The sequence below is a fragment of the Acartia tonsa genome, chromosome 9 (genome assembly GCF_053477335.1).
Source record: "Acartia tonsa isolate MP-2025a chromosome 9, ASM5347733v1, whole genome shotgun sequence".
Classification (NCBI taxonomy): domain Eukaryota; kingdom Metazoa; phylum Arthropoda; class Copepoda; order Calanoida; family Acartiidae; genus Acartia; species Acartia tonsa.
Genome location: NC_137268.1, coordinates 8,446,112 through 8,473,994, shown reverse-complemented (window position 1 = coordinate 8,473,994; position 27,883 = coordinate 8,446,112). Strand labels below are relative to the sequence as shown.

The 27,883-nt window shown below is 33.6% G+C and overlaps 3 protein-coding genes across 4 annotated transcripts; all 3 read right to left on the bottom strand.

Moving 5' to 3' along the window:
* Positions 1 to 45: 45 nt before the first annotated feature.
* Positions 46 to 7,308, bottom strand: LOC145328151 (uncharacterized). Of its 2 annotated transcripts, none has more exons than XM_080171732.1 (13): positions 7,217 to 7,308; positions 6,817 to 6,906; positions 6,371 to 6,447; positions 5,823 to 5,873; positions 5,328 to 5,406; positions 4,469 to 4,527; positions 3,953 to 4,050; positions 3,356 to 3,486; positions 2,269 to 2,369; positions 1,879 to 1,944; positions 1,275 to 1,376; positions 854 to 970; positions 46 to 309 (listed from the first exon to the last, which is right to left on the bottom strand). In XM_080171732.1, exons 1-13 carry the CDS (start codon positions 7,272 to 7,274, stop codon positions 214 to 216), a joined length of 1,125 nt encoding a protein of 374 aa, XP_080027858.1. In that variant the 5' UTR covers positions 7,275 to 7,308; the 3' UTR covers positions 46 to 213. The 2 variants fall into 2 exon arrangements, with proteins under 2 accessions (XP_080027858.1, XP_080027859.1); XM_080171733.1 differs by having other exon boundaries at positions 6,823 to 6,906.
* LOC145328153 (uncharacterized) lies at positions 7,298 to 12,930 on the bottom strand. The gene is made up of 8 exons (XM_080171736.1): positions 12,867 to 12,930; positions 12,409 to 12,508; positions 11,994 to 12,156; positions 11,408 to 11,480; positions 10,723 to 10,881; positions 10,461 to 10,566; positions 8,099 to 8,215; positions 7,298 to 7,559 (listed from the first exon to the last, which is right to left on the bottom strand). Exons 4-8 carry the CDS (start codon positions 11,429 to 11,431, stop codon positions 7,393 to 7,395), a joined length of 573 nt encoding a protein of 190 aa, XP_080027862.1. The 5' UTR covers positions 11,432 to 11,480; positions 11,994 to 12,156; positions 12,409 to 12,508; positions 12,867 to 12,930; the 3' UTR covers positions 7,298 to 7,392.
* Positions 12,931 to 15,838: 2,908 nt separating this feature from the next.
* Positions 15,839 to 26,647, bottom strand: LOC145328147 (uncharacterized). The gene is made up of 13 exons (XM_080171727.1): positions 26,515 to 26,647; positions 25,870 to 25,939; positions 24,342 to 24,427; positions 23,442 to 23,581; positions 22,988 to 23,076; positions 21,885 to 21,941; positions 20,732 to 20,788; positions 20,141 to 20,230; positions 18,922 to 18,991; positions 18,110 to 18,221; positions 17,669 to 17,720; positions 16,794 to 16,869; positions 15,839 to 16,203 (listed from the first exon to the last, which is right to left on the bottom strand). Exons 2-13 carry the CDS (start codon positions 25,937 to 25,939, stop codon positions 16,137 to 16,139), a joined length of 966 nt encoding a protein of 321 aa, XP_080027853.1. The 5' UTR covers positions 26,515 to 26,647; the 3' UTR covers positions 15,839 to 16,136.
* Positions 26,648 to 27,883: the final 1,236 nt, after the last annotated feature.

Genomic DNA, 27,883 nt, shown 5'->3' with positions numbered 1-27,883 from the left:
ACATCAAATAAATGCATGATTTTAGTTTACAAATTAAAAAACAAATTTTCGAAGATAAATAAATATTTGATTTTGAATAATAAAATCCAAAAATGATATCAATGTGCATTTTAAATTAACAGTGATTTTTTTTGCAAGCGCATTATGCCATATCGCTTAGTATTTAAAAAGCATGAATTGAAAGGTAACCACAAAAAATCCGCGCAACAAATTTCAATGCGACTTCTTTCCATCGTTTCTGTGCATGAACATGTGAAGCTCGAGGTTGGCGCGCTTGGAGAACTGGGTGCCACATTGAGGACAACTTGACTAAACAAATATTTAGAAATTAAAAAAAAAGAACAAATAAAACTTTTGCTTCAATATTTATTTATCGCATCATGTTTTAACTTTTAAGATAATAGGATCTCTACTTAACCGATTGGGTTCTCTATTTAGGTAAGCTTTACTAGGTTCTGTGATGGTTTTATGCTAATCTATTTTCAGAATTAGGTCTTTGGATGGTTTTAAGGTATTTTTCCAGCCTCTCTCTGCCCCTTCGATCACAAAGATCCTATATGATAGGTAGGGTTGTGCCGAAAATCTGGCCAACGTTCGATATCCGGCAAATTAGCGGATTTTCGGACATCTGGCATTAAAATTCAGCCGTATATCCGTTATCCGGATAGTTTCAATATCCGGTATCCGGCCAGATATTGAAAATGGCCGGATATCCAGCCCAACCCTAATGATAGGTCGTAGCCGCTATTTTTTATTAATCAATAAAAATTACTAACAAATCTCCAACATGATTTTATCTTTCATGATGAGAGAAGACACTGGCAGGAAAGATAAGGTAAAATATTGCACCAACCTTCTTGTTGCTGGATGCAGTGGGCGGGGCTGGTGTTTCTGAAAGTGTTGGTTCAGGTACTATCTCCCCGTCCTCGAGGGTATACAGTCCTTTGTCCATGGTTCTTTTGATGTGATTCTAAAAATAATTGCATCTTTGGTACGTATACTTTTGATTAAGGAGGGGCTTGGAGTGGGGTGGGTAGGTGTAATATTAACTTTTCATCCCTTGCTTTTATGTAGCATCCGACGTAACCGGTTTTAAACACTAGCATGGCAAACTTTTCGGCTCCATGAGACAAACAAAATACATAGGTCAACCATAGGGAAAATTGTCTATAATACGACAAACATGATTTTTCAGTCGGGCTCAGAACCGGTTCTAAAACAGCGGTTATCAATAGGTTTCTAAGCTATACTGGAATAAGTAAACAAAAAATTACCTTTAAGGCTTTGATCAACATATTTCTAGCTTCATCCCTTGTTTCGCCTCTACCCACCCATCCTTTTCCTTCGATCCAAGCTCGGGCACAAATGCGGGTTTTCTGAAAACATGATTTGTAAATCAACAAGGATGTCAACATCCATAAAAGCGATGCTCTCAAATCAAAAGAAAGGATTAAGGAAACTCTGAGTTCGAACTTAATAAGCAGACCATTAAGTTGTAAGTCTAAACAAATTGTTACATAAATTGGTTTCAAAAATGCGTATAAATACAGGAAACAGTAAAAGGACATACTTGCTTTGTTAGATTAGATAACATCCAGTAAAGATAAGACAAAAATTATGTTTAAGAGTATGGTTAAAAGGTTACATGGCTTTTAAGCTATTTTGGTAGATAATTTCTTGTGACCTGTAGGAAGATTCTTAAAAATAAATCTTCTTATAGATTTTAACATGTAAAATATATGGCTCATAGAAAAGATTAATCAAATTTTCCACAATTGAGAACCTATAGAAAGACAGACCGACGAACATTCATACGAACATACTTTGAATCATATAGAAAGGAAACTACTAGACTAGTTAAAATGGAGCTATAAATACCTTTGTAAATGTGTTGGTTACAGTTCCCCATCGTACATCATACTCTTTCCCATAAATCTCAAGCACCTAAAAATCAAGGAAGTACAGGTATACCAGGGATCTAAATGGATAATTCAATGGCCAATAAATTAATGTACTTCTCCAATGATGATACACAAATTACTCCTTCTATAGATTACATTTAGCGGTTGAAACATTTTGACACTCAACTTAATGAACCAACCAACCAAAATTCAATAAAAAAAAGTCCTCAAAGTTGTTAAGCCAACGAATAATAAAACGTTATTTTGAAACTTTTGAGACTAGTGTAATAAACAACCCAAAGTCCCATTCCCTCCCTGCAGCCATACCATAGTTGTAGATTAGCGTAGCTGCACTTCTGAACCTTACCTCCTTATCCTCTCCAGGTTCTACCTCAACAGGTTGTCTAGCCCAGGATGGACGAGTATCCCCGTAGCATTTCTCTATGTGCTTTCGGAACCAAAGTTTTCCTACAAAGGGGGGAGGCGAAAGTGACACTTTTTGAAACCAAAACTAAAAGTAAACAAAGGAACTCAACTAAAAAAAGAGTTACAGGTCTGAGATTTTGCATGGCAGTTGCTTTATAGGGGTAAAATATGGAACTGCGAAGAAACGGCGGCGCAACCGCCAAAAACCGCCGTTTCCCGCCGAATTTTTTTTTTGCCTTTTCTCGGCGGTTTTCGGCGGTTGCGACGCCGTTTCTTTACAGTTCCATATTGTACCCCTAAAAAGCAACTGCCATGCAAAATGTCAGACCTGTAACTCTTTTTTTAGTTGAGTTCCTTTAACTTTTAGCTTTGGTTTCAAAAAGTGTCACTTTCGCTCCCTCCCTTTTGTATCATCATTTAATTTTGCTAATCTATATTCAGCTTTATTGGCTTAAAGGGTATTTAGTTTTCTGAAATACATAATTTAGCCGTTTTCGAGATATTAATTAAGACATAAAAAATCCATTTATTATTGCCTCAAAAAAAAAACCACATTACAGGATTGGCTTGAGGGTTCTGAATAAAAATCCGGATAAATTGAAATTTAGGGGTGATTTCACTCTGGATGGTGGATGGAGGTTGGTATCTTCCACAAAAATAGTTTTAAACCTTCTCTGGACCTATAAGAATCTTTACCATAAAGGAGAACCATATCGGTTAACGAGATCTTAAGCACTGAAACACATCATGTTACTTTTATATAGAGATAATAGTTAAAAACCTTCTCTGGACCTATAAGAATCTTTACCATAAAGGAGAAATAAATCGGTAAACGTCATCTTAAGCACAGACATACATCCTGTTATTTTTATATATAGAGAATAGTTAAAAACCTTCTCTGGACCTTTGAGAATCTTCATTGTAAAGGAAAAACAAATCGGTTTATGAGATCTTTAGCACGGACACACATCCTGTTACTTTCATATGTAGGGAGATTTAGAGAAGACTTGGTACTAAAATTATCTAACCTGTAATATTCTTCTTGCATAAATCACAGGTGAAACTAGGATCATGTTTTTTCATGTGTGTATTATACTTTCTCTCCTCGTAAAACTCTATTTTGCACACCTCACATTTACGGTAAGCAGCTTGTTTAAACCTTAAATCATAGAATTTAAATTAAATTAATGACAAGAGGAATACTTTCGATATATATATATTATATGTATAAGTTAAATTATAACAAGAACAAAGATTTCCATAAATAGTTTACCAATAACGAGCTAAAAAATTGTTACATACTAAGTATTTGGGGCAGAAAAAAGCGCCATCTGGCATAAAATTTACTTAGGGGGATTAAATGAAGTATCGTAGATACATAAATCCTGAAACATAACCATATTTTCAGTAAAGGAAATTTTTTTCTATTTTTGAAACATTTCAATTTAATAATAACTAAAATTAAATATTTCACTCATATTAAATTAATCATCATCTCTAAGTAGAGCGTTGGCCACGCACAATATTTTTTTTTCAATTTTAAACAACAAACAATGTCCTTGCTTTAAAGTAACTTCGCTACAGTTGGAAGTAAACTTCCCAGATTTTAAACTACAACTGCTTACTTGTGTTCGTCTATAAAATGTTGCCCCAGCTTGCTTAATCTTTGACTTATATTTGGTTCTGACTGACTGTACATGCATCCTTTCACAAAACACTGGGTCTAAAAAAAACAAAAAAATGTACAGTTTGTTACCATTTTTGGGTATATACAAGGACGGATAAATAAGAGATTTCTATACCTGTATTCTGTATACAGGTATAATACAAGTTTTAAGACAGCTTTTTAAAGTTATAAAGCACAATGTATAGAATACTGAAAAAAATCCATGTTTGGTCATTTAGCCGGCCCAAATATGATAAAGAGAGGAAAAACATACAGAAATAATAATTTCCGTTTTGATTCATCTGCTAATTTTATGACCAAAACAATGAAATCCGTGAAAATTAACTCTGTTTATTCCCGGAATCCACATCCCTTTCGGATGTATCCGCCATTATCTTTAACAATTAGAAACCGAATCCAATTTTGTAAAAAGCGCTTGAGATTGCGTAGATGGATAAAGATCAAAAGTGTGTACCTTATCACCTTGCATACCGCTGAGACGCCAGTGTCCAATAAAATGATTCTTCCATTCATCTAAAATATAACAAAATTAATAACCTAATGATCATTTTAAATCGTCATTAGGGATAAGATAGTGGACGATAAATTGATGTATATATAGCCTATTAGCAAAGTATATGGGGGGGGGGGGGGGGAGAAAAAGGTTGTCTTTACAAGTTGACCCCAAAATCACGAAAAATCAGCTGAAATTACAAAATATGTTTTCGAATTAATTCAGTTGTTGGTTACAGCTAATTTGAAACAACCAATATAGATTTTTAAAAAGTACCCAAAGTTTATAAGTCATGGAATTAGTGATGGCAATCCGTCGAATTTTTGGGCCGGATTCGGATTCCGGATTCTTAAAGAATCCGTCAAAAAAAGTGGCGAATTCATTGCGGATTCCGGATTCTTATTTTTGGCGGATTTCAGATTCCGGATTCTAGCAATATTTTTTTAAAAATTAAGTGCTACATATGTCCTAAAAAGCAATGTTCTTGGTGTTCTCTATAATTCACTTTCGAGAATCGAACCAGATTTTAAGAGATATCATATATAATGATGAAAATCTTTGCCTTCAAAGAGGAGGAGTTGAAAGAAAAAACTCAAGACGCTAATTTTAGCCTACCAAATAAGAATCCGGAATCCGCTATTAAAAAACGGATTCCGGATCCGGATTCGGATTCCAAAATTGGCCAAAAACTGGGCGGATTCCGGATCCGGATTGCCAACCCTACATGGAATCTAAGATCGTGTTCACAAAACATAGAATGTTTTTTAACTTACAGTATGTTGCCCCCCCCCCCCCAAAAAAAGGAGAAATTTTGACTCACCTATATTTTTAAACTTGAGAAATTCACAATTTATGCATCTCAGCCGTGTTAAATCACCTTCGATTTCATATCCTTCATCCTAACATATTTACAATATTAGATGCATTAAATTGCAAAGATCAGAGGTTTGGAGAACCATTGTGCGTGGCCTTTGTTCTAAGAAAAAATAAATTTCAATGATAATGATGGAAATTGCAATCCTATAAAAGTTTTAAAAGTTTTTATTGTGTGAAGCCAAAAATCTCGGAAAATACAGGTCCTAATTTGTTGTGCTCTTTAGGAGAGTTTAAATGTCTTCAGGTAGTTTTTAGGCTATTTTCCTGACATCCCCCACCTCTCCACTAGAGGCTAGGTGCAAAGCAACTAGTATGATATAATTAAAAAGAAATTAGAAAAACCATCGGTGTAATGTAAAATAAAATATACATTGATACAATGCATTTATGTGAAAATAAGGCTTGTAGATATCTCAATTCGACAACCATGAAAACTCACCTCTTCAACCGTTTCTATCTCCTCCATGGTCTCTTCATCCTTGTTATCTTCCTACAAGATATTATTAAAATCAAACAATGTAAAACAAAAACAAAACTGGAGGGTGGGAATTAAACATACCATAATCTGTGCACAAATGCACTAAGAAAATTGAAGAAAAGTTTGAAAATTTAATACACATATTTGGTGCAAAAAAAAAGAAAATATACATATACACAGGGGTGTATATTCTGCACAAGATTTTTTTTTCCCCTGCTAAAAAATTTCTTATTTTTCTTCCCCCCCTAGTTTTTTCTCACCAAGTAGGGGGAAAATGGAAAAATATTTAAAGAACTGTATATTTTATTTATTTTATCCCTCCTACCACACATTTTTAAAATTTTTTCCACCAAGGAGGGGGGGAGAAATGGAAGAAATGTTTTCAGTTTTCTTAATTTTTACATTTTTTTTCCCTCCAACCAACTATTTTTTATTTCCCTCCCCCCCCCCCTTAGCAGGGGATCTGCATACACATGTAAATCTATGTCTACAACGTGATTGTTACTAACCTTGGCAGGTTCATAATCTAATTCTTCTTGTTCATGTGTATCTACATCTCCCATTCCTTCATTACTACCATCATCAACTAAAATAAGAATTAAATGTTGCAGGAATCATATCTTTTTTTGTTGTTGTTGAATAGTGACATGTTTCAAGTGTCGGGTAAAAATATAAGAGATTTTTTAAAGGGTTTTTCACAAATGAGTAAAAATTGTTTTATTTGGCGAAAAAGCCTAAAAAATCTATTATTTTGGTTGAATTTCTTTGAGCTTAAGTAACGTCTGACAAGAAAAAAATAGCCAATCCTCCCCCCTCCCCACCCTTTACTCTTTTGTATCTTCCTTTCAATGGCCAAAAAGAGATGACATCAATTTGAAAACAACTAGGTAGCTAAACGTAAGAAGAGTTTTTATATTTGGTCAAATAAAAAGAAAATATTATTCCAATTTTAGACCTTTACCATCTTGATGACCAGTGATGGATTCCTTGGGCGCATTTTCTTCACTTTCCATAGTCATTACTGTATCGCTTTCTGGTGCTTTATCTGATATTTTTACATTCTTATTATTATATTTGGAATAAGCTGTTGCGTCACTGGCATCTAGTGATTCTGTCTTCCAAGAGGGTAAAAAGATGGAAGAAAAATAGCCTAAAATCATCCCATGGCTTAGATCTAAAAATAAAAAGTATAAAACCGTCCCGAGACCTATGTGAACTCTATAATATCTGGAGCTGAAAGAATCTTAAGCTTCAGACAAAAAAAAAACTTACTTCTTGGATGAATCTTTGATCACTAAATAATAAATCTTAATAGTTATTATTTCTATTATCTACTCCTTTGGCATTTCTTTTACCTTGTGAATTATCGTCTGCATGTTGTGTTTCTTCAGTATCTTTTACTGGTTCAGACATTTTGATGGTTTTGAAATCTGAAATCTATGTAAAAAATCAACAAAATAGAATTTTAAAATATAATTCGTATTTAAATTACATATGAACTGTATGTTTCAACTTGTGATATTCAAGAATGCTAAGCAGTAACAGTCACAACTGTTTCTTTAATATGTTGAGACTTTTTGTGAGAGTTCAGAGCTCCACTCTGGATAAATCCCTGGCCGCAGATGTCACATTTATGTGGTCTTTGCCCACTGTGGATCATTGAATGACGATTTAGCCCAGATTTTTCTCTGAAAGCCTAGTAGTTTTGAAAAGTCTTAGTTTGATCAAAGATAAATCTTTTTAAAAACATTTATATTTTCAACAGGAGAGCCTTCAAAGTTGAGTTAATGTTTAGCTTAAATTATCTCCTCGTTGTATACATTTTAGTACCAATAAATTACCTCATAGGGCGAGGCTGCTGTACCTGACACTAACGTCAGATCTAACAACCCAGAATAATTAAGGGGAGCCAAATCTATCCTTTTCTGTCCAAACATCCAGGGTATTAGGTTAAGTATCACCCATCAGACAACAGACTCTTTGATTGCACGGCCTGTCTGGAAGTGCTCGCTGTGCATTGTAATAAGTTACGCCTGTTTTGGGCTAAGACATTCTTCTCAATCTAATAAACTATTTATGTCGCGCACCTGAAATAGCAGCAGCAGAAACCATTTTTAACGTTTTCAAGTTATGACACGTGGTTAAGCCGAGATTAGAACCTATCACCTCCACGACGACGACGAGTGGTTACTACAGTAACTGAGTTATAATGTACCACAACTAAGCTTTTCATTCCTTTGAGCAGATATCACATTTGTAAGGTCTTTCTCCTGTGTGTAGCCGCATGTGTGCATTCAAGCGTCCAGACCGGGAAAATGTCATCCCGCAGCGGTCACATTTGTGTGGTCGTTCACCTAAATTTAAGGGGGGCGTTTGCCCTGGACGTTTGGTCTTGTTGTTATAGTTATCAACCTATTTTTTTTTTTTTATAAAATCTCTTATATGATTGGATACCTATAAAACTTAGAAAAGGGGGGGGGGGGGGGGGAAATGTGGTGACTCGTGCCACGACATACCAGCAATTTTATTTTGGGTGCTACTCCCTTAGTTTTAGAGATAATTGGGTGAAATCTTTTGGGCTGGGTCACTAATTACCCCAACTAGAGGTATCTTTAAAAAAAACGGCGGCGGGTCCGCCGCTCCCGCCGTTCGCCGCCATTTTCCGCCGCCGGAATTTTATTGCATTTCTCGCCGAATTAGGCAATTTGGAATCATTTGAGACCATGTTATTTTTTTCAAAAATTTTTCCCCTTATAACCAACCCTGCGGGGGGACAGTCATTTTTTTTCAAATTCTCGTTTATCAAGGTATATCTTAAATTCAGTGCCTCTCCTAAGCTTTTAAAGATATTGAGACAAAACCTTTTGAGGTAGATCAGTAAAAAATATTTGAATAAAAAATGGTGGCGGTACCGCCGCTCCCGCCGTCCACCGCCATTTTCCGCCGCCGCCAAAATTTTTTTTATTGCATTTCTCGCCGAATTAGGCAATTTGGAATCATTTGAGACCATATTATTTTTTTCAAAAATTTTTCCCCTTACAAGCCGTCCTGTGGGCGGCGGAAAATGGCGGTGGATGGCGGGAGCGGCGGTATCGCCGCCATTTTTTATTCAAATATTTTTTTGCTGATCTACCTCAAAAGATTTTGTTTCAATATCTTTAAAAGCTTAGGAGAGGCACTGAATTTAAGATATACCTTAATAAACGAGAATTTGAAAAAAATGACGGAGTCCCCCTGCAGGGTTGGTTATAAGGGGAAAAATTTTTGAAAAAAATAACATGGTCTCAAATGATTCCAAATTGCCTAATTCGGCGAGAAATGCAATAAAAAAATTTTTGGCGGCGGCGGCGGAAAATTGCGGTGGACGGCGGGAGCGGCGGTACCGCCGCCATTTTTTATTCAAATATTTTTTACTGATCTACCTCAAAAGGTTTTGTCTCAATATCTTTAAAAGCTTAGGAGAGGCACTGAATTTAAGATATACCTTAATAAACGAGAATTTGAAAAAAATGGTCTCAAATGATTCCAAATTGCCTAATTCGGCGAGAAATGCAATAAAAATTTTTTTTTGGCGGCGGCGGAAATGCGGCGAACGGCGGGAGCGGCGGACCCGCCGCCGTTTTTTTTTAAAGATACCTCTAGTTGGGGTAATTAGTGACCCAGCCCAAAAGATTTCACCCAATTATCTCTAAAACTAAGGGAGTAGCACCCAAAATAAAATTGCTGGTATGTCGTGGCACGAGTCACCACATTTCCCCCCCCCCCCTTTGATTTTGGCATATCATATGAGCAGTGTTGCGGATCCGGATCCGGAAAGATCCGAATTTTTGTGAGTCCAAGGATCCTGGGGTATAAATTTATGGAAAAAACTACCTAAATTTTTATAAAATAGTCACTTACAAATTTACAAATTTTACAAAGGAGGACATCATCTCAGACATTCTCGTGATGAGAGCCAATCTTTAAAGTTTAGGTTCAGACTTGAAAATTAAAAGTATTTTTGACTTAAATGAGATTAAAGAATAAATATTTTTTGAAAAATTTGGTGATTTTATTTTTATTGTCAAGGATCTGGATCCAGATTCGCACTGACCAAATTTGGAGGATCCGGATCCGCATACAATCAATGCGGATCCGCAACACTGCATATGAGACATTTTACAAAAAGAATTGGACTGATAAAAACAAGCCCAAACGTTCAGGGTAAAATTTTATACTCAAATTTTATTTCCTTTAAGTGTACAAACTTCCACCCCCCTTGTTATTAATTTCAAAGGCAATGCTTTTCAACATATATAATTTTTAAATTTTAAATTTGTCCTAACAATTTCAAACCTTGCATTGAGATTATTTTAATGGTGCAATTTTGAGGTAGAATTTTTAGGTGATAGAATTAAAGTATTTATGAGACATGATTCCTTATCCTTAATCAGCAGGGCAACTTTGTACCTAAAGTATTTTGAAATTGCACAAGCTCTATATCCAGTCTTATGTCTTTAAAGTCATTTTTACAAAAGATCATCGAATTTTTGTTCAGACAATATTTGTTTGTAAAACGTGTGGTTTGTTGAACCACAGAACAAATAAAAGTTATATGACCTGTATGCGTTTTATAGTGATGTCCAAGATCAGTCTTTCTCGCAAAATCTTTACCGCACATTTCACATTTAAATGGCTTAAGACCCGTATGAATTTTCATATGATCCTAAAGAATAAGATAATCTTAAAGTTAAAAAAAATAATAAATTTTTTTTTCTCCATAATGTTATACCTAAGCTTGTTAAATTATCATGTTAGCATAACACATAAGAAACTAAAATTAATAAATGAGACACAAAAAAATAAAGTAAATCTGAAGTACCTTAAGGTTACTATTTTGCGTGAATGATTTCCCACAGGTCTCACATGAGTAAGGCTTCTCTCCATTGTGGGTTCTCATATGATATTTGTAACTTTGAGCATAGAAAAATTCTTTCTCACAAACTTCACATTTAAAGAATTTTTCTGTACCATGTGTCACCTAAAAATATCAAAAAGGATAATGATTAAGATTGAAATGTATTTCTTAACTGACAATCAGATAGGTACACGAATAGTTAGCAATTTTGCAAGTAGAAAAGGGGTGTTTTTAAGCCCTTTTTCCACCCAAGAACTGTTTTACCCCGCCATTTGACGTCAGCTCATCGGGTGTTTGGACAGAGAAGGAGAGATTTAGCTCCCCATGGTTATCCAATGTTGTTGGAACGACTTGAAAGTGTCATGGAAAGCAAAATCGCCCGTATGAGATAATTAATAGGTAGGTACATCCCCCCCCCCCACTCTAAAAAATAAAAAGATTTAATGTCCTTGATTTAAAGAACATTAAAATAAAATTATAGGGTTGGGCCGGATATCCGTCCACTTTCAATATCCGGCTGGATACCGGATATGACATTGAAACTATCCGGATACAGGATGTCTGGCTGATTTATAATGCCGGATATCCAGTAATTTGCCTGATATCGGGCGTTAGCCAGACATCCGGCCCAACCCTAATATAAAGCAACCTGATGGTCTTTTAAAGAGGCCATGTCGAAATATTCTCTAGGACATTGATCACATTTATATGGTCTCTCCCCTATTTAGACAATAATTTCAAACTTTTAAAAGAGAACATTAATTGAACTAATTTTCATCAAAGATGGACTTAAACTTTAAAAAATATTGTAATGCTTCTAAAAACTTGGCGGATTGTAAAATAAACAAGATAAACAAAGAGTTTTAATTCCAGATTATATATTTTAGTTTATCTATTATAAAAGAAAGAAATTGTCAGCAGAGAAAATTTTTAAAACAAAATAGCATAGTCTCAAATGATTCAAAATTGTCTACCTAATGAGAATGATAAAACTTTTGTTGGTGGCGGCGGCGGACAGTGGCGGGTCCGCTGCCGTTTATTATAAAGGATACCTAGGGCTAGTTGGGGTAAAAACTGATTCATTAAAAAAAAATTCACTCAATAATCTCCAAATATAAGCGAGAACTTGAGAAGTATACAATCCAATGTATGCATTGTATCTCCCCCCCCCCTCTCCCCTTTTAAACTAATTTAGTATCAAAGATTTAAAAATATTGGTTATTGTCTAATTTCCTTTATGAACTCTGAGGTGTCTTGTATACGACCTTTTAAGTTTAAACTTTTTGTCACATTGCTTGCAAGTGAAGTTGTAATCTCCGTGTATAAGAGCATGCTGGGCTAAAATCGCTTTAGTCAGAAATTCCTTCCCACAACGATAACAAATACACTTTCCATTCTCTAAATAAAAAAAAATTTAATTAACAAAAAAAATAAAAGAAAAAAATTATTCTTGGCCTTATTATTAATAACAATCTAGAAAAGTTTTTCATGTAGTATAAAAAATTACCTATATTTTATATTTTATTAGTTCAAAATTCTCTATAATACGATGCGAAATATGATCTTTCATTATAAAGGAGAACTGGTTCAAATCCAGTGAAAATGAATCGGATTCGAGTCCATACTGAAATAAAAATATCATATTCTAACCTTCGTCAGATATTTTGAAAACTTCATCCAATTTGATAGAAAAGTTTGTGATAGCACAATTATTAATATGTTTCTTGAACTCTGTTATACAACTATAGTCCTGTACAATTACTTGGTAAAGATATACATTCAATATGTAAACATGTGTATTATTAAAATTTTTAATAAGCTTTTCTTCACTTGGGATGTGTCCATAAAAAGCTAGCATAAATTGCATTCCTTTTAAACCAAAAGGTTTACTCTTAAATGCATTCCAATTATACAATCTTTACAAGAAAATCCGTTATAAAAATATTACCAGAACAATTGGACACAAAATGTACAATGCGTCTTCATTATTACGTCCTAAAATGTACTTTTTTCTTCATATTTAGCAATATGAATTTTACGAAAATCATCATTCAATTCGCTTTTAAGAATGTTGACACCCTTGTCTTTAATAAACCTAATATATTTACTATCCTTTTTGCAAATATTACAAGAAAATGAATGGTTAGTGTACAGCTTACTTTCTTCTGGATTACTGTGTTTCACTTTTTTATGTTTTATCAACTGATTTTTTAAAGAAAATGTTTCTGAACAAAAATCACATGCATATGGGTTGAGTATGAAATGTTTAAGAATATGCGCTTTTAATAAAACCCCCGACTTTGATGCTTCATCACAAACAGGACAAATTAGATTTTTAGAATGGCTATGTTTAGTTTCAAAATGTTTGTTGAGTAGACTAGGTTTGTCAAACACAGAGTCACATTTAGAACATGGAAATTGAGTCACAATTTTTGGTTCAGAAAGAACATTTTTTGATAATCCCGTATTTTTTTTATAAATCGTTATTACGGATATTTTGTTATTGGAATTTGTATTTTCTTTGGTTGTTTGTTTCTCTTTGTCTATAACAATCTCATTTACTGAACCAAAGCATTCAATACCCAAGAATCCTAAATTCTCACTTTCAATATTATCTGCTATTTGTCCATTTTCGTGCCAATCTGTTAAAACAAATTCTAGCTTGATTATTTTAATCATTACCAAATTTTTACCTAAAGACTTTATTTTGTAATAATAAATCGTTTAATATTTGATTATTATTAACTAGAATCTATACCTTTGGAATCAAAATATTTTGTTTCTTCTTTTTCTAAATTTTCGCCATGAACTCTAAGCTTGTGTGTTTGAAAAAATCGTTCTGTCTTAAAAGTTTTATTGCATATATCGCAATTATACTTTTTGACATCTTTTGTATTTTTGTTATCTATCATTAATTTATGATCAATTTCTTCTGGGATTTCAACTTTAACACACTCTTCAACAATTTTTGATACTTTAAGATATTGATATACAACATTTAAGAGTTTTAGTCCTTCGAAAAGATGCTCTTTTGCAGAATTAAGTTCTAATTGCATAGATTCAACAACAGGCAGGTTTTGCAGAGCTAAGAGACCATCTTCATATTTTGTTATTGCTGTATTTAACATGTGAATTGCTTGTGTGTAACTACTTACAGCAAGGTTTAGCTCGTCAAGATTTGTTTCCATGTTTCTGAAAATATTGTAATAAATTGTAGGATAGAAAACATTTCTTTAGTAGACGCAAATGAAAACTTGTATTTTAGTTAGGATTGGCAATCCGAATCCGCCCAATTTTGGAATCCGGAATCCGTTTGTTAATAGCGTATTCGGATTCTTAATTGGTAGGCTAAAATTGGCGTCTTGGGTTTTTCTTTCAACTCCCCTTTTTGAAGGCAAAGATTGTCATCATTATACATAATATCTTTAAAAATCTGATTCGATTCTCAGAAGTGAATTATAGAGAACACCAGGAACATTAATTTTTAGAACCTAATTAGCACTTTATTAATTATTTAATTTAAAAAAAAGCCCTATAGCTATAAAATATTGCTAGAATCCGGCAAAAATAAGAATCCGGAATCCGCCATTTTTTGGACGGATTCTTGTAAGAAACCGAATACGGTCAAAAATTTGACGGATTGTAATCCCTAATTTTAGTTCTCATTAATAACAAACTAAAGATCGACTTCTTTTTGAGAATGTATCAACATATATAAGTTTGTTTGGTCTTAACAACAGGAGATGGCAAACTCAACATGTTTATATAATATATAGATTATAGACTTTCACGTAACATTTATTTAGTTGTTACGCTTTTTTAAATATATTGAACCTAACTGATAGCGGAATAACAAAGTTTGAAATCGACAGTCAAGTCAATGCATGCTACCCTTAATAAAAATAAACGATTGATAATTAATATTGTTAGAAAATAGTTTTTACCATAAAAATGTCACATAACTTTTTGGGGATAAAATTTCTAGATTTTGAGATGTAAAAACATATCTTAAAATAATTTATTTAACGTGTGATTCTTAATTTATTTCATAAGACATGTTTTTTTTCTATTGGGAACCATCGCAATGTTATGGTTTGCGCAGTTTACTCTGAATGCCGCAATTAATTATGACAAAATGGCTGGAAACAAGGACAAAATCTAATCTACAAATTTTTACCCTGTTATCGGGAAGGAAACACAATGAAAATTTATTTTTTTGGCGGAATATCCCAATAAAAAGGTGTTACAAATATTTTAGTTTTACAAATATGTATTTTAGTTTTCCTTTCATTCTAAATCCATACCTATAATTATTTTGTATTTTCAAAAAGAAGAAAAAAATTCTTTCAATTTAGGGAAAATTGACGGTAGAGAAAATAAGGTATAAGGCTTTTACATTTCTCGGAATAGGACGAATGAAATGTCGTCTTTTATTTGAGCTTTTAGAATGTCTTTTTATAAACATCTTGGGCGTATCAGTGGGATCGAATTCAAACCCCACTACCTATAGTGCCCCTAGAGGCCTCTAGAAGGCGAAGTCACTAGTTAAACAGTAAAGTTAAACTAAGTTAAATTTAATATATTTAACAGAAATCATTTAAAAATTGACTAATTAAGTTTTATTCACTAACTTTAATTATTAATATCACATTTATATATAAAGCTTAAACACATAAATAACAACATCTGTTTTATAACATGTATTTTAATATTTTAATTTACAAATAGATATTCTTAAATGCAGAAGAAAAAAATCGAATCTAGTGCATGCAAGTTCACGAAATGTTCCTGGTAACGATTATCTCCAAATATCTATGAACTTTAAAGGCATAATCTATTCGCAACACCGTTTGGCAGCCTATGAAGTTCATAGATTTTTTAAAATAATCGTTACCAGGTACATTTCACCGTGAACTGCACTAGATCCAAAAATTTTAAAGGGATTTTAACAAAATCAATTAAAATTTATTTAAATTTAAAATAATTCATAAAATTGCAATGACAATTATGCCCATAAATAGCGCAGCAACATTAATTAATTGCTAAATTTTAAAAATATAATATATAAATATCCATTATTTGAAAAAATAAATAAAATGCAATGATAACGGTTGAACAACCCCTTAGGACATACGGACTTTTCCCATTTATAGAGTAGTAATTTCAATAATTATCAATATGAATTCTTTAAAAGGGATAAATATGTGGAATAAATTTTCTGCAGTATGGGTTCGAAGCCGATTAATATCTGTATTACAGACATTTTCCCACGAATATTAAAATGAAAATCATAAAATTAATGCCAGTTTTGTTAGAAAGAGCGATTGGCTTCTCGGGGGAATTAGTCTATAATACGATGCAATAAATTATATGTGCAATTAACCAGAAATATTGTTGAATTGTCTAAAATCAGGAATTCCAGCTTTAGGTGCAAACAGAGCTAACCTAAAAAAGTAGAAAAAATTAAACAAGAATGATTCTGTTCAATGGTTCATCAAGCGGCGTTAAAATTTATCCTTACATAAAAGTAACAAGATAAGGTGTGTATTTGTCTGTCTGTAGTGAATGATCTCGCTTAGCGCTGAACCGAAATGGTTCTTTATAATGTAGCTTGCCATAGGCCCTTTGAAGGCCTATAACTATTTTGGGTGAGGTTATCACTCCCCTCCAAAGAGAAATAAATATCTCAACCTCACAAATTCATTTTATTTTTAAAACTAAAATTAAAAATGTAGGGAGATCTTTGATGGACAAATAGTTAAAATGAATATTAATTAGATATGCATACAGATAGACAAGAGATAGTTTAGACAGAAGGAAAGACAATGGGCTAATTATTACACTTGTACCCAAAGTTATAATAACGTTTTCCTATTCGTTTGCTTAACAGTTTTGGGGACTTTAGTAAATTTTGATTAATTAGTTCATTAAGTTGAGTATTTAAACCCCTAATTTTAATCTACAGAAAGGGTAATTTTGTGAATCATTATTGGGGATGTACATCAATTTATCCTTTATATCCTTGTTATTTCTACCTTTGTTGGAGCAAAGAAGCAGAAGTTTCATTCTTGAGATGCTCCTCCATTCTCCTTGAAAAGTCTAGGGGTGTACCTGCACAAATTTTAGAGTAACAATAGCATCAGTCCAGGAACATACAAGCTTTTTCTGTAAAGGGGGTAAAATGGGGGGTTTGAAATGTTTGAGAGGGGTGACCTAATGTTTTTTTTTTAAAAAGGGAACTATCCACGAACAAGAGCAAGTGATTCTAAGCACCTTCCAGCATTGATCCATAGTATTATTTTAGTAATATACTAGGTTTATGTTTAATATTTGGTTTATCGACCAAAAAGTTAGGTTTCACCATAGTTTTATATGAAAAAAAATTTGAAATGTAAAGCATTTTTTGATGCAATATCATCAAATGCTTTGTTGAGTTCAAAGGACAAAATAAAATAACACAACAGAAAAGCATCAAATGCTGTAAATCTAAATATACATTTTTAATCAAAATAATATACTTTTGTGTCAAGGCGTTTTAACAACAGTTTGAACTCATCAAAACATTTGATGATATTGCACCAAAAAACGCTCAACATTTCAAATTTTTTTTTTCATATAAAACCATGGTGAAACCTATCTTTTTAGTCGATAAATAAAATATTAAACATTTTTCAAGAAGTGGCGAACTCTAAATTTGCAGCCGCTTTAGAATAAAGCATAATAAGAATTTAATTATAGCATGGAAATAGATTTTGTTTGCAGGGACGTCCAAGCTTTTTATTTTGATGGATGTTAGTATGAGTCCCCCTCATAAGTTTAGAGTCCCCCTCATTAATAATAATCTAATTTTTAAAAAAATTATGAGAGAAGTTAAACACACCACTACCCTCACCATGACGTCTATGTTTACCTGGAGCTAGTGAACCATTTTCACTTGATCCTAACTTTGACATCACTTCCTCCTAAATAAGTTTTCATTTAATTTTACAAAGCTTTGTTTCAATGGTCGAAAACATGCTGATACCAGTCAAAGACATTATTAAAGCCTCCCTAAAAAGCCTAAATCAATGTTAAGTCATTCCCTAGATCTTGAACTTCAGATAAAAAAAATACTTTATATCATTGATGATTTCACTTTCTTTTGATATATGTCACATTAAGTAGTATGGTGTTTTGTCTAAAGGAAAAAATCATCAAAATCTTCAACCTTAATTTCCCTAATCCCTCCCCTCCTACTGGATTAATAAATTCCTATCAATAAATGAGGTCCATATTAGCAAGCTAAATCAAAGACACATTTTCACCTATCAATATATCCAGTTATATCCTATATCCATTAATATTGTAATACCTGTCCAAGGTCGATTTCATCGTCTTCTTCTCTCTCATTCTCTCCCTCATCTCCCTCGCCTCCCTCTCCTCCATCACCCTGCTTTCTCATAAACTTCTTGTGTTTCATCCTCCTATGATATATAAAAATAGGATAGATAGATAGCTAGGTAGATAATTAGGATAGATAGTTAGCTAGGTAGATAATTAGGATTGTCCCTGATTAGGATAGATAGATAGAAAATAGAAAAAATATTCATCTGACTAGAGTTGGCGAGTTAATGGAATTGAATCTCGGATCAGCACTGCTAAAGACGTTAAAAATGGTTCCTACTGCTGCTATGTCAGATAATAGTAAGAGTAAAGGGAATTCCTTGCCAAAAAACAGGCGCAACTCATCACCAAGTTGGGACTATCAGACAAATGTCGCACAATCAAAGAGTTAGATAATTGAATATAGATACAAAGATAAATCTACAAATCTTTAATACTAAAGTAACAAGTTGTCTGTTTGTCTATGTGTTTGTTTGTCTGTATATTTGTACTGAAGGATCTCGCTTACCGCTGAACCGATATGATTCTCCTTTACAGGGTAGCTTCTCATAGGTCCTGGAAAGGTGTTTAACTATTTTGGGGGAGGGTACCACCACCCTCCCAAGAGAAATCACAAAAAATCAATGTTTTTGAACCCAGAGACATCCAACGCATAAAGAGGTATCGTAGAGACTTTAACGCAACATAAAGAGGTATCGTAGAGACTTGAACAAAAAAAAACATTAAAAGTGCCACTAGAGGCCTCTAGGGGGCGTAGCCACTAGTAGATAATATATTTACCTATTTTGAAACCATGTTTTAACTTGTGTTTCAGATAGCTGCAGGGAATTCGCCAATTCTACTCTTTCTGTTTGGAAACTTGTTTTAATTACTGAAGCTGATACAATACCCAGGGAGCTGTTAGGGTAGTTTTGTTTATTATGATTGGGTATGCACATCAATTCATTGTCCATTGTCTTATCCCCTGTAGATCCCTGTTAATATGGGAATATACGCCAACACAACCTAAATAAATTTTCTTTCTTTGAATTCAGTGGCGTGCATAGGATTTTGCCATGGTATTGCGCGAAGCGCTTTAGAAAATTTGTTATACCGCTATAATTAAAATTAAGGAATGTTTATTTTGTTTAAGCTTTATTTCAGCCATAATTATTAGCAATGTATATGTCAGGGGCGTTCAAGCTTTTTATTTTTTTCTTGGGGGGGGGGGGGGGGGTGATCACCCCTTTACACACCCCCCTTAGACGTCCTTAGTATATGTGTAAATATTTTTTTTTGTCAAGACATTACCTTTTGTTGACAATCACACGTCTGACAAAACAGCAGTGGGTATTATTAAAACACAGGGAGAGAGGGAACATTGGGCTGTTTATTACACAAGTCCCCAAAGTTTTATAATAACGTTTTCTTATTCGTTGTCTCAACAACTTTGTTGACTATAATGCTAATGTCGTATGGGTGAGTTGCACCCGGACTGAACAGTCAACTTGTCAACTCAAGGCCAGACTCTTGGTCCTTCACCTCATACCCGTGGTACAGTACATTACAGACAACCAACTCTCTGTGATGCACGACCTTTGTCTGAGAAGTCCTAACTGTGCATGGTAACGAGTTGCGCATGTTTTGGGCCAAGGCATTCCCCCCACTCTAACTATTTACGTCGCGCATCTGACATAGTAGCAGTGGGAACCATTTTTAACGTCTTTAGTTATGACGCGGTGTCGGACCGAGATTCGAACCTAACACCTTCCCGACGACGAGCGGATGCGCTACGTGTTGAGCCACGGTCGCGGGTCTTGTTGACTATAATAGAAGTTTGATTGGTTGGTTCATTAAGTTTAGTGTCCAAATATTTCTACCACTAATTGTAAACTAAAAAAGGAGTGGTTGTGTAATCTAAAGAAGGGGTAGTGTTGTGAATTATCATTGGATAAGTACATAATCTATCGGCCATTGTCTTATCCCTTTAGATCCCTGAATTAAAACATGTCCATTCCTGGCGTAGAAAGATATCTTTGACTTGAAAATCTTTGTTCTAGCCCAGCCAGCTGTGCGTCAGAGAAAACTGTCCGCGCTTTTCTTCGTCGACCTAATATATATTCTAACGTTAAAAAGGTAGGATGTTTATATGTCTGTCTATTAATCTCTAGACCAGTATAACCAACCTTACCTGACCTAAAGTAACGAACAAAAAATTTGTACTTAGAGTTTTTTTTGTCTTAATCACATTCCCTAGTCCCTGCTTGTGTACTAAAACATTCCCTAGTCCCTGCATGTGTACTAAAACATTCCCTAGTCCCTGCTTGTGTACTAAAACATTCCCTAGTCCCTGCTTGTGTACTAAAACATTCCCTAATCCCTGCTTGTGTACTAAAACATTCCCTAGTCCCTGCATGTGTACTAAAACATTCCCTAGTCCCTGCTTGTGTACTAAAACATTCCCTAGTCCCTGCTTGTGTACTAAAACATTCCCTAGTCCCTGCTTGTGTACTAAAACATTCCCTAGTCCCTGCTTGTGTACTAAAACATTCCCTAGTCCCTGCTTGTGTACTAAAACATTCCCTAGTCCCTGCTTGTGTACTAAAACAACCTGGTTTACCAAAGTCTGCTGCAAACAAGGACGAGAAGGGCATGCCACCGGGAAAACCTGAAAATAAAAAAAATATAACATTGCATGTAAATCTTTCATTTATAACAACCAGAGACGTCCAAGGGTTGGGGTAATGGGGTATTTAACACTCTCAAACCTTGAAACCTTGAAAATATTTAGACCATTTTGTTCACTGTTTACATTAAGATGTCTTTAAGCTCCCCCCCCCCCCCCCCTCTTTATTAAAATACATTAGAATACCCCCCTAAAACCTTTGAAACTCCTCATTTTACCCCTCTCAAAATATAAAGCTTGGACGTCCCTGCCAACAACCAACCTCTTGTATTTTATAATTGGATTTGTATGTGTCAACCGAAAGCTTCACAATTTTTCAGGAAAAAGTCTAGGTCACTTGTAGAAAAGCTGCACTTTTTAACTTTTTAAAAAGTTGACCTGACTTGAGCATTACAAACAAACCGACAGACAGAAAGATTGACAGACAAACATGTATTATTTAAAAAGAAATTATCTGGAGAAAAGAAACATCGTATAACTATAGAGTCCAATAAAAAATGACGTCATACAATACAAATGACTAATGATAGGCCAGTATTCATTGGCCAATGGTAATAATGTATACTGGCTTATCATTGGTCATTTGTATAGTATGACTTTAATTTTTATTGGACACTATAAGCTGTTTCTGGAGAAAATGTGAAAACAGTAATTATTATAGGGAAGCCAGATTAAATAAAAATTAATTACCCAGAGAAAAAATGAAGGGATTAGTTAGACTTAGATCTGGTTTTCATAGAATTAGCATTACAGACTAACTGACAGACAGATTAAAAGTATGTATTATTCTTAGGGAAGCTACAATATTTTAAAATTAAGTAACTCTAGAAAAAGTGAAGGGCTTAAAAAACACATTTGATAGATTAGGCTTTGATATAAAAGCATTTCAGACATACCGACAGACAGACAAACATGCATTACTTTAAAGAAGGTACACTAGTTAAAAAGTAATAACCTGGAGAAAAAATGAAGGGATTAGTTGGAATCTGGCTTTGATATAAAAAGCATTACAGACATACCGACAGACTGACAAACATGCATTACTTTAAAGAAGCTACACTATTTAAAAAGTACTAACCAGGAGAAAAAATGAAGGGATTAGTTGGATCTGGCTTGGGTAACAAGTGATGATGCACTAAAAAATGAAAGAAATTGTAAAAAAAAAAAAGTTTCTACAAAATTCAAATTATCAGAATTTTTTTTCTTTAGCTTCTATGCTCATTTACCATTACTCTTGTAAACTACTATATACAATTCCTATTTGCTACTCTATAATTCTTTTTGGCTGTCCATCCGTCAATCCGTAACCCTATGGGAAAAATGAAATTTTATCGGTTGCTTTTAAAGATAGAAGCGGATTTTTTAGGATTCATTTTACAAGTGAGTAACCAATATATATTTTACTTGGTCAGACGGTCTGTGATTCATGCTAAAAAAATACAAAATTTTAGGCAAAACCCTCTACACTTCTCTGTCTCTCACTAAATTCAGTCAGAAAATACATACAATGCAATGGATTAATTACTACTTGGATCTTACACCAGATTATCATGTACTCTAATAAAATGAAACTTGTAGCTGGCTCAATAGCGACCCCCCCCCTATCCAATCTTCATCCCCTCTTAATGGAAAATCAAACTGACTAATAAGTGAGCTCAATGTTAGCAACCTGTTATTGACGACAATTTTTCCCCTGTCATAATATCCAATTACACATATATTCCATATCCATTATATTAAAGTAATAGTTATTTCTCGCATCGTATTATAAACGGTTTTAATCTTATGATTGTACATTTCTATATTTGTAGAAAGCTGGATATAATACGATGCTAGACATAGTTTTTTTCGTATGGATGAGAACCGGTTCCTATCCACCGGATTCGAATGAATACGAAGAAAGGAAATTCTGTCTGTGTGTACCGAATGATCTCGCTAACCACTGAACCGATATGGTTCTCCCTAACAGGATAGCTTGGTCCCGGGAAGGTTTATAACTATCTAGGGGGAGGGTATCACTACCCTCCCAGGAGAAATCGCCCCTAGAATAATCCCTCCACCTAAAAAAAGTTTCTTTTGCACTTTTTCTTTTTAAAACTACAATTGAAAACATGTGGTCGATTCGCCCTCCACCCCCTAAAGGGCGTCTAGGGGTGTAGCCGCTATATATACATAAATTACCTGAGAATGGAAAATAAGCAGAAAGAGGATAATCAGCCAGGGATCTGACCAAGGGTGGCACACCTCCACTTTCCTGCTCAAGCATATTTCTAAGAAAACAATTTTATCGAATAAAAATAACATTAAAACTATTTCAATTTGTTTTATTGATCATTTATAATTATCTATGTTTGGTTCTCAATTTCTTATTTAAGTAATCTTTGATTTATATAAGCGGCTGTGCCACTAGAGGCCTAATATAGCAAGTCTACATGGCTATAAAAATTTCTTACATTTTAGCTAATAATATTATAACCATATATACTATTCATTTATAAAATGACGTCATTCGGGATACTTTGGGAAAAAGGTTTTAAATCTATACCCATTTTTTATAGGCACTTTTTAAAGAGCTTCTTAAATGTGCAAAATTCTATGTTGATGAAACATCAACTATAAAGTTTAACATATTTACCTGACAAGACTGGCCGAACTGTCCGGCTCCTGTGGAATGACCGGAAAGGCCGGGCTACCACCTCCCCCCACACTCCTTCCAATCCCCTCTACATGGGGACCACCATTCGGCTCCTCTTTGATTTCTAGATTCTTGGATTCCTTAAATGTTTGAAGATTTGAAATTGCTCGGCAGCGGCACGTCAGCCGCCTGTAAGCCTTAGGAAAATCAACCTGTAACAATTTCAAAAATCAGCTGGAAGTCTGTACCTGTTAAAGAGAGCTCGATCGGATCAGCGGTTAGTGAGATCCTTCGGTACACAAAAACAGACAAACAGATAGACATCCTGTTACTTTATTATAAGAATTTTAGGTACAAAATTCATTGCTAATAAAACAAGGATGACAACATCCACAAACGTGAAGCCCTAATACATGGAAGGACAAACGAACAATAATTCTTGTAGAGTGTCAGAACTTGATAAACAGAACATCACTTTAAAAGACTAAACTAAAATTGCGTAAATACAGGATACTGTATAAGGGCATACTTTCATTTTTAGAATTTAATTAAAGAGATGTTTTGCTTATAACATTGGATCTTGTTGTCCTAGGAATCATCATTTAAAAATTAAATGAAAAGGATTACAAAAAATTGTTGTCAAAGTTTGAAATGGATAGGCCAACTGTAAGATGATTAAAATTAACGAAAAGACCGACCCTAATTATGACGAAGACCAAACTGCATAACTTTTGCACCACTTTTGACGTCATATTCTCCATCTCATTTTTAGAGGCGTTCTTTCCCACTTCTCCTCTTATCTTCCTCATTATATGACGTCACAGGAATCAAAAGTGAAACAAAAGTTATGCAGTTTGGTCTTTGTCCTAATTATAGAAAAACTTCGCTTTAAAAACTTACCCGTGACTTTTGGAAAAGAATGTCCTTGATGAGAAATGAAGACCCAGGATGAAAACTGCTTGTCAGTAATTTTTGTTCATCCTCATCTAAATAGGTTGAGATTAAAAAGATGGGATATAGTCCCTTTCGTGGCAACGCTCCTTAAGGGGCGATTCGTCGTCTTTTCAAAAAGGCTTTTGATAGGTTATTTTAGGTTAGGTTAGGTTTTATTTTGTTTGGTGATTGCCCTGCTGGGTTAGGCAATTGGCCCCCCAGGGTTAGAGCCCCCCGCAGGGGCTAGAAATAGGAGAAAAGCTACTGTGAAAATACGAGAAACGACCCTTAAGGGGTGTACCACTAAAGATTTCCTTCATTTAATTTTTGAGCTTTGTTCATGATTTATTTAAATTTATAGTCGATTTTTTAGAGTTTTTTTAATCTTTTATATTACAACGTTATTTTTATGATTATGATTATGATCTGAATATTTTAAAGTAAATTTTAAAATAAGTTTTTGTGTTGTTTTTGTAAATTCAAATTATATATATTAAGCTTACATAAAATTATGGCATCTAAACTATTTGTGTTTGCAAATAAAGCTATAAATAGTTTTTTGATTAAACTTATATTTTTTATTTTATCGACTGCTTTGCTTATATCAAACAAACAAAAATCTTCTCTTTCACGCCAGGCTACAATTGAATCAAGACAAAAGTAAGTGCCGAGCTCTGGGACCTATGTATGGTGAAATTAGACATAAAACCATGATGATTCCAGGTAAGACCAAAATATTTCAGCGGAGTCTTTTTGAGAAAATTAGATTTGAAAATTTCAAATTTAATTTTCATCCCCTAGGAGTTACCGCATAATAATGACAAGAAAAGCAAAGATTATTTATTTAAAATTTTGAACAAGTTTGTGTTTATAAAGTTCTTCATGAAACCACTCCTGGAGGGAGTTCATCAATGGTTTACTTTAATGAAGTCTTTCATAAAACCTCTCTATAAATGATTTATTTAAATTATTAAATTAATTTAAATTATTTAAATGAATTTCCGTGACCTTAGCAAAGCAACTGATAAAAATGGCCATTGATTAACTCCCTCCAGGAGTGGTTTCATGAAGAACTTTATAAAAGCAAACTTCATCAAAATTTTAAATTAATAATCTTTGCTTTTTTTGTTATAATTGTTCAGTAACTCCAAGGGGATGAAAATTGAACTTAAAATTTTCAAATATAATTTTCTCAAAAATTAGATTTTCTGGTTGACAGATATGAAATTTTTAAAAGTTAGTATGTTTTTCAACCTATTTAAAAAAATACACTATTCTGAGACATGAAGATATATTTCGATTATAGCAATCATTTTCAATTCATTTTTTCTGTTGTAGAAGTGAATCAAGCAATATTAGCTTGGTCGTTTTAGATATGAAATCCACGCATCTTGTATGGCTAGATACTTATATTTAAAGTGCCTAAACATGTTACCCTAACATATTCATTCAATAAAAAATATAACTGTGCATTGATTAAAAATGTTTTGCTCACCTTCTGATTTGCTCCCGGAGCGAGTTAAATCTGATCTGGCTTTTAGTAATCTCTGCGTTCTTTCATCCATCTAGTAATAATTATTTAATGTATTATAGACAGCTTTCTGCGGATAGAAAAGTTTTTCGAGGCCCAGTCCAACAAAACATGTAAAAATTGTATCATCTATATTTTATAATTCGTTAGAAGCTGTAGCCTGTCTATAGTACGATATGATCATACGATACATGATTCTTCAGTATGGCTCATAACTGGTTCTAATATAGCGGATAATAATCGGTTTTGGTGTCATTCTGAAAAAGATTTTCCAACTTTCAAAGATTTCATACGTCTAATAAAGTTTATAATATTTTTTATACAAAGCGAAAGAAATTGAATCTCTAAGGTTACATAATAGTTATTTATCGCATCGTATTTTTGAAATAACTATACTCTTACTAATTATTGAGAAGTTTCACTATTACAAGAAAAATAATACGAATAAGATAATTAGTAAAATTGATTTAATATAGCTTAATACCATCACAGGAGTTTCTATATGAATTGACAGTTCAATTGATTCAAAAATAACAGATTTAGCTGTTTTCTTCTGAATTGTAATTAAACTAATTTCACTGATGATAAAAAAAACTTTTAAAAACTCACCTTTATAAGTTATTATCTCAGAAATGAGACTTTTCTCTTATTTAAACCTAAAATATTGGCTTCTATATTATTTAATATTGATATTTATTAATATTACTGTAATTTACACATTAGAACCACATCTGAGCCCTAACTAACTAACTAACCTTAAAGAGAATCATTTGTGCAGCCCCTACCAACTCTACCCCCAATCTCCCCATCCAATTCCTATAACGGAGCCTCTTTGAAGTACTTAATTGGACCAGCTTTGCCCTCTAATATGGCCATTTAACGTCATAATTTTCCAATCTCGAACCATCAACCAATCAAGCCGCACCTGTGCTATTCCCCCCAGCCAATTGAAAACTTTGGCGCCAATAATTGGCCAATCAGGAGGCTGCCTCCCAGAGATTTATGTAATGCTGCGCTGTGATTGGTCGGGGATGGAAAAGGCTCGTTAATCAAAGTTAGGGGAGAGGATTTTAGAGATTTAGGTTTGGGAGGCAATTCTTGAAATATTTTACACAGAATTAAATAATTTCTTAAAATCATGATTTGTATGTTAATATTTTTCTATATTTTCCAGTATGGCTTTGAAAACGATTGATATTCTCTGGATTAGAACCAGTTCTCAGCCATACTGAAACAATCATGTATATCATCGTATTACAGACATTTTTTTTCGAATATTAAAAAAATCATAATTGATTTTGATTTAAAAATACAATAAAATATTTTTAAGAAAATAGTGTGGTTTAAATCAAGTAGCACTATAAGTTGCACCTGTTTATGGGCCAATACAAACTTTCTTCATTTTATATTAATTCTTTGGTAATTATTATATATTAATTTTGCCTAACCCCTGCATTGGGTCCTTACCCTGCAAGGCTACCCAATATAACCTAATCTTACCTAACTTAAGGATTAACAATTAATGGTGTAAACGTTCGGACACTCAACTTTACGAACCAAACAATTAAAGTTCATTAAAAGTTGTGTTGAGGCAACGAAAAAGTTATTAAACAAATTGGGGATTTGTGTAATAAACAGCCCAATTCCCTCTCCCTCTCTGGCTCTCTAGGAACTTTTAGGGAAACCGCCAATTCTATTTATCAGACATTACACTTTGATTTATACGGGATAAAACTCATACAAAAATTGACAAATCTACGATTTAAAATTACTCAAGAATCGACCCCCCAATTCTTGACAAGAAGGCGAGGTGATCAGAAGTAGTGAAATTATATTAACAAACTTAATCAACGGGAACAAAACAAGTTTTTACAAAAAAAAGTGAAACCTTAATCTTGCGGGGGGTTTAGGCTCGTGGTTACTTTTTGTTGTTGCTAAATTAATAATAGGATAGTTATTCATCGCATCGTATTATAGA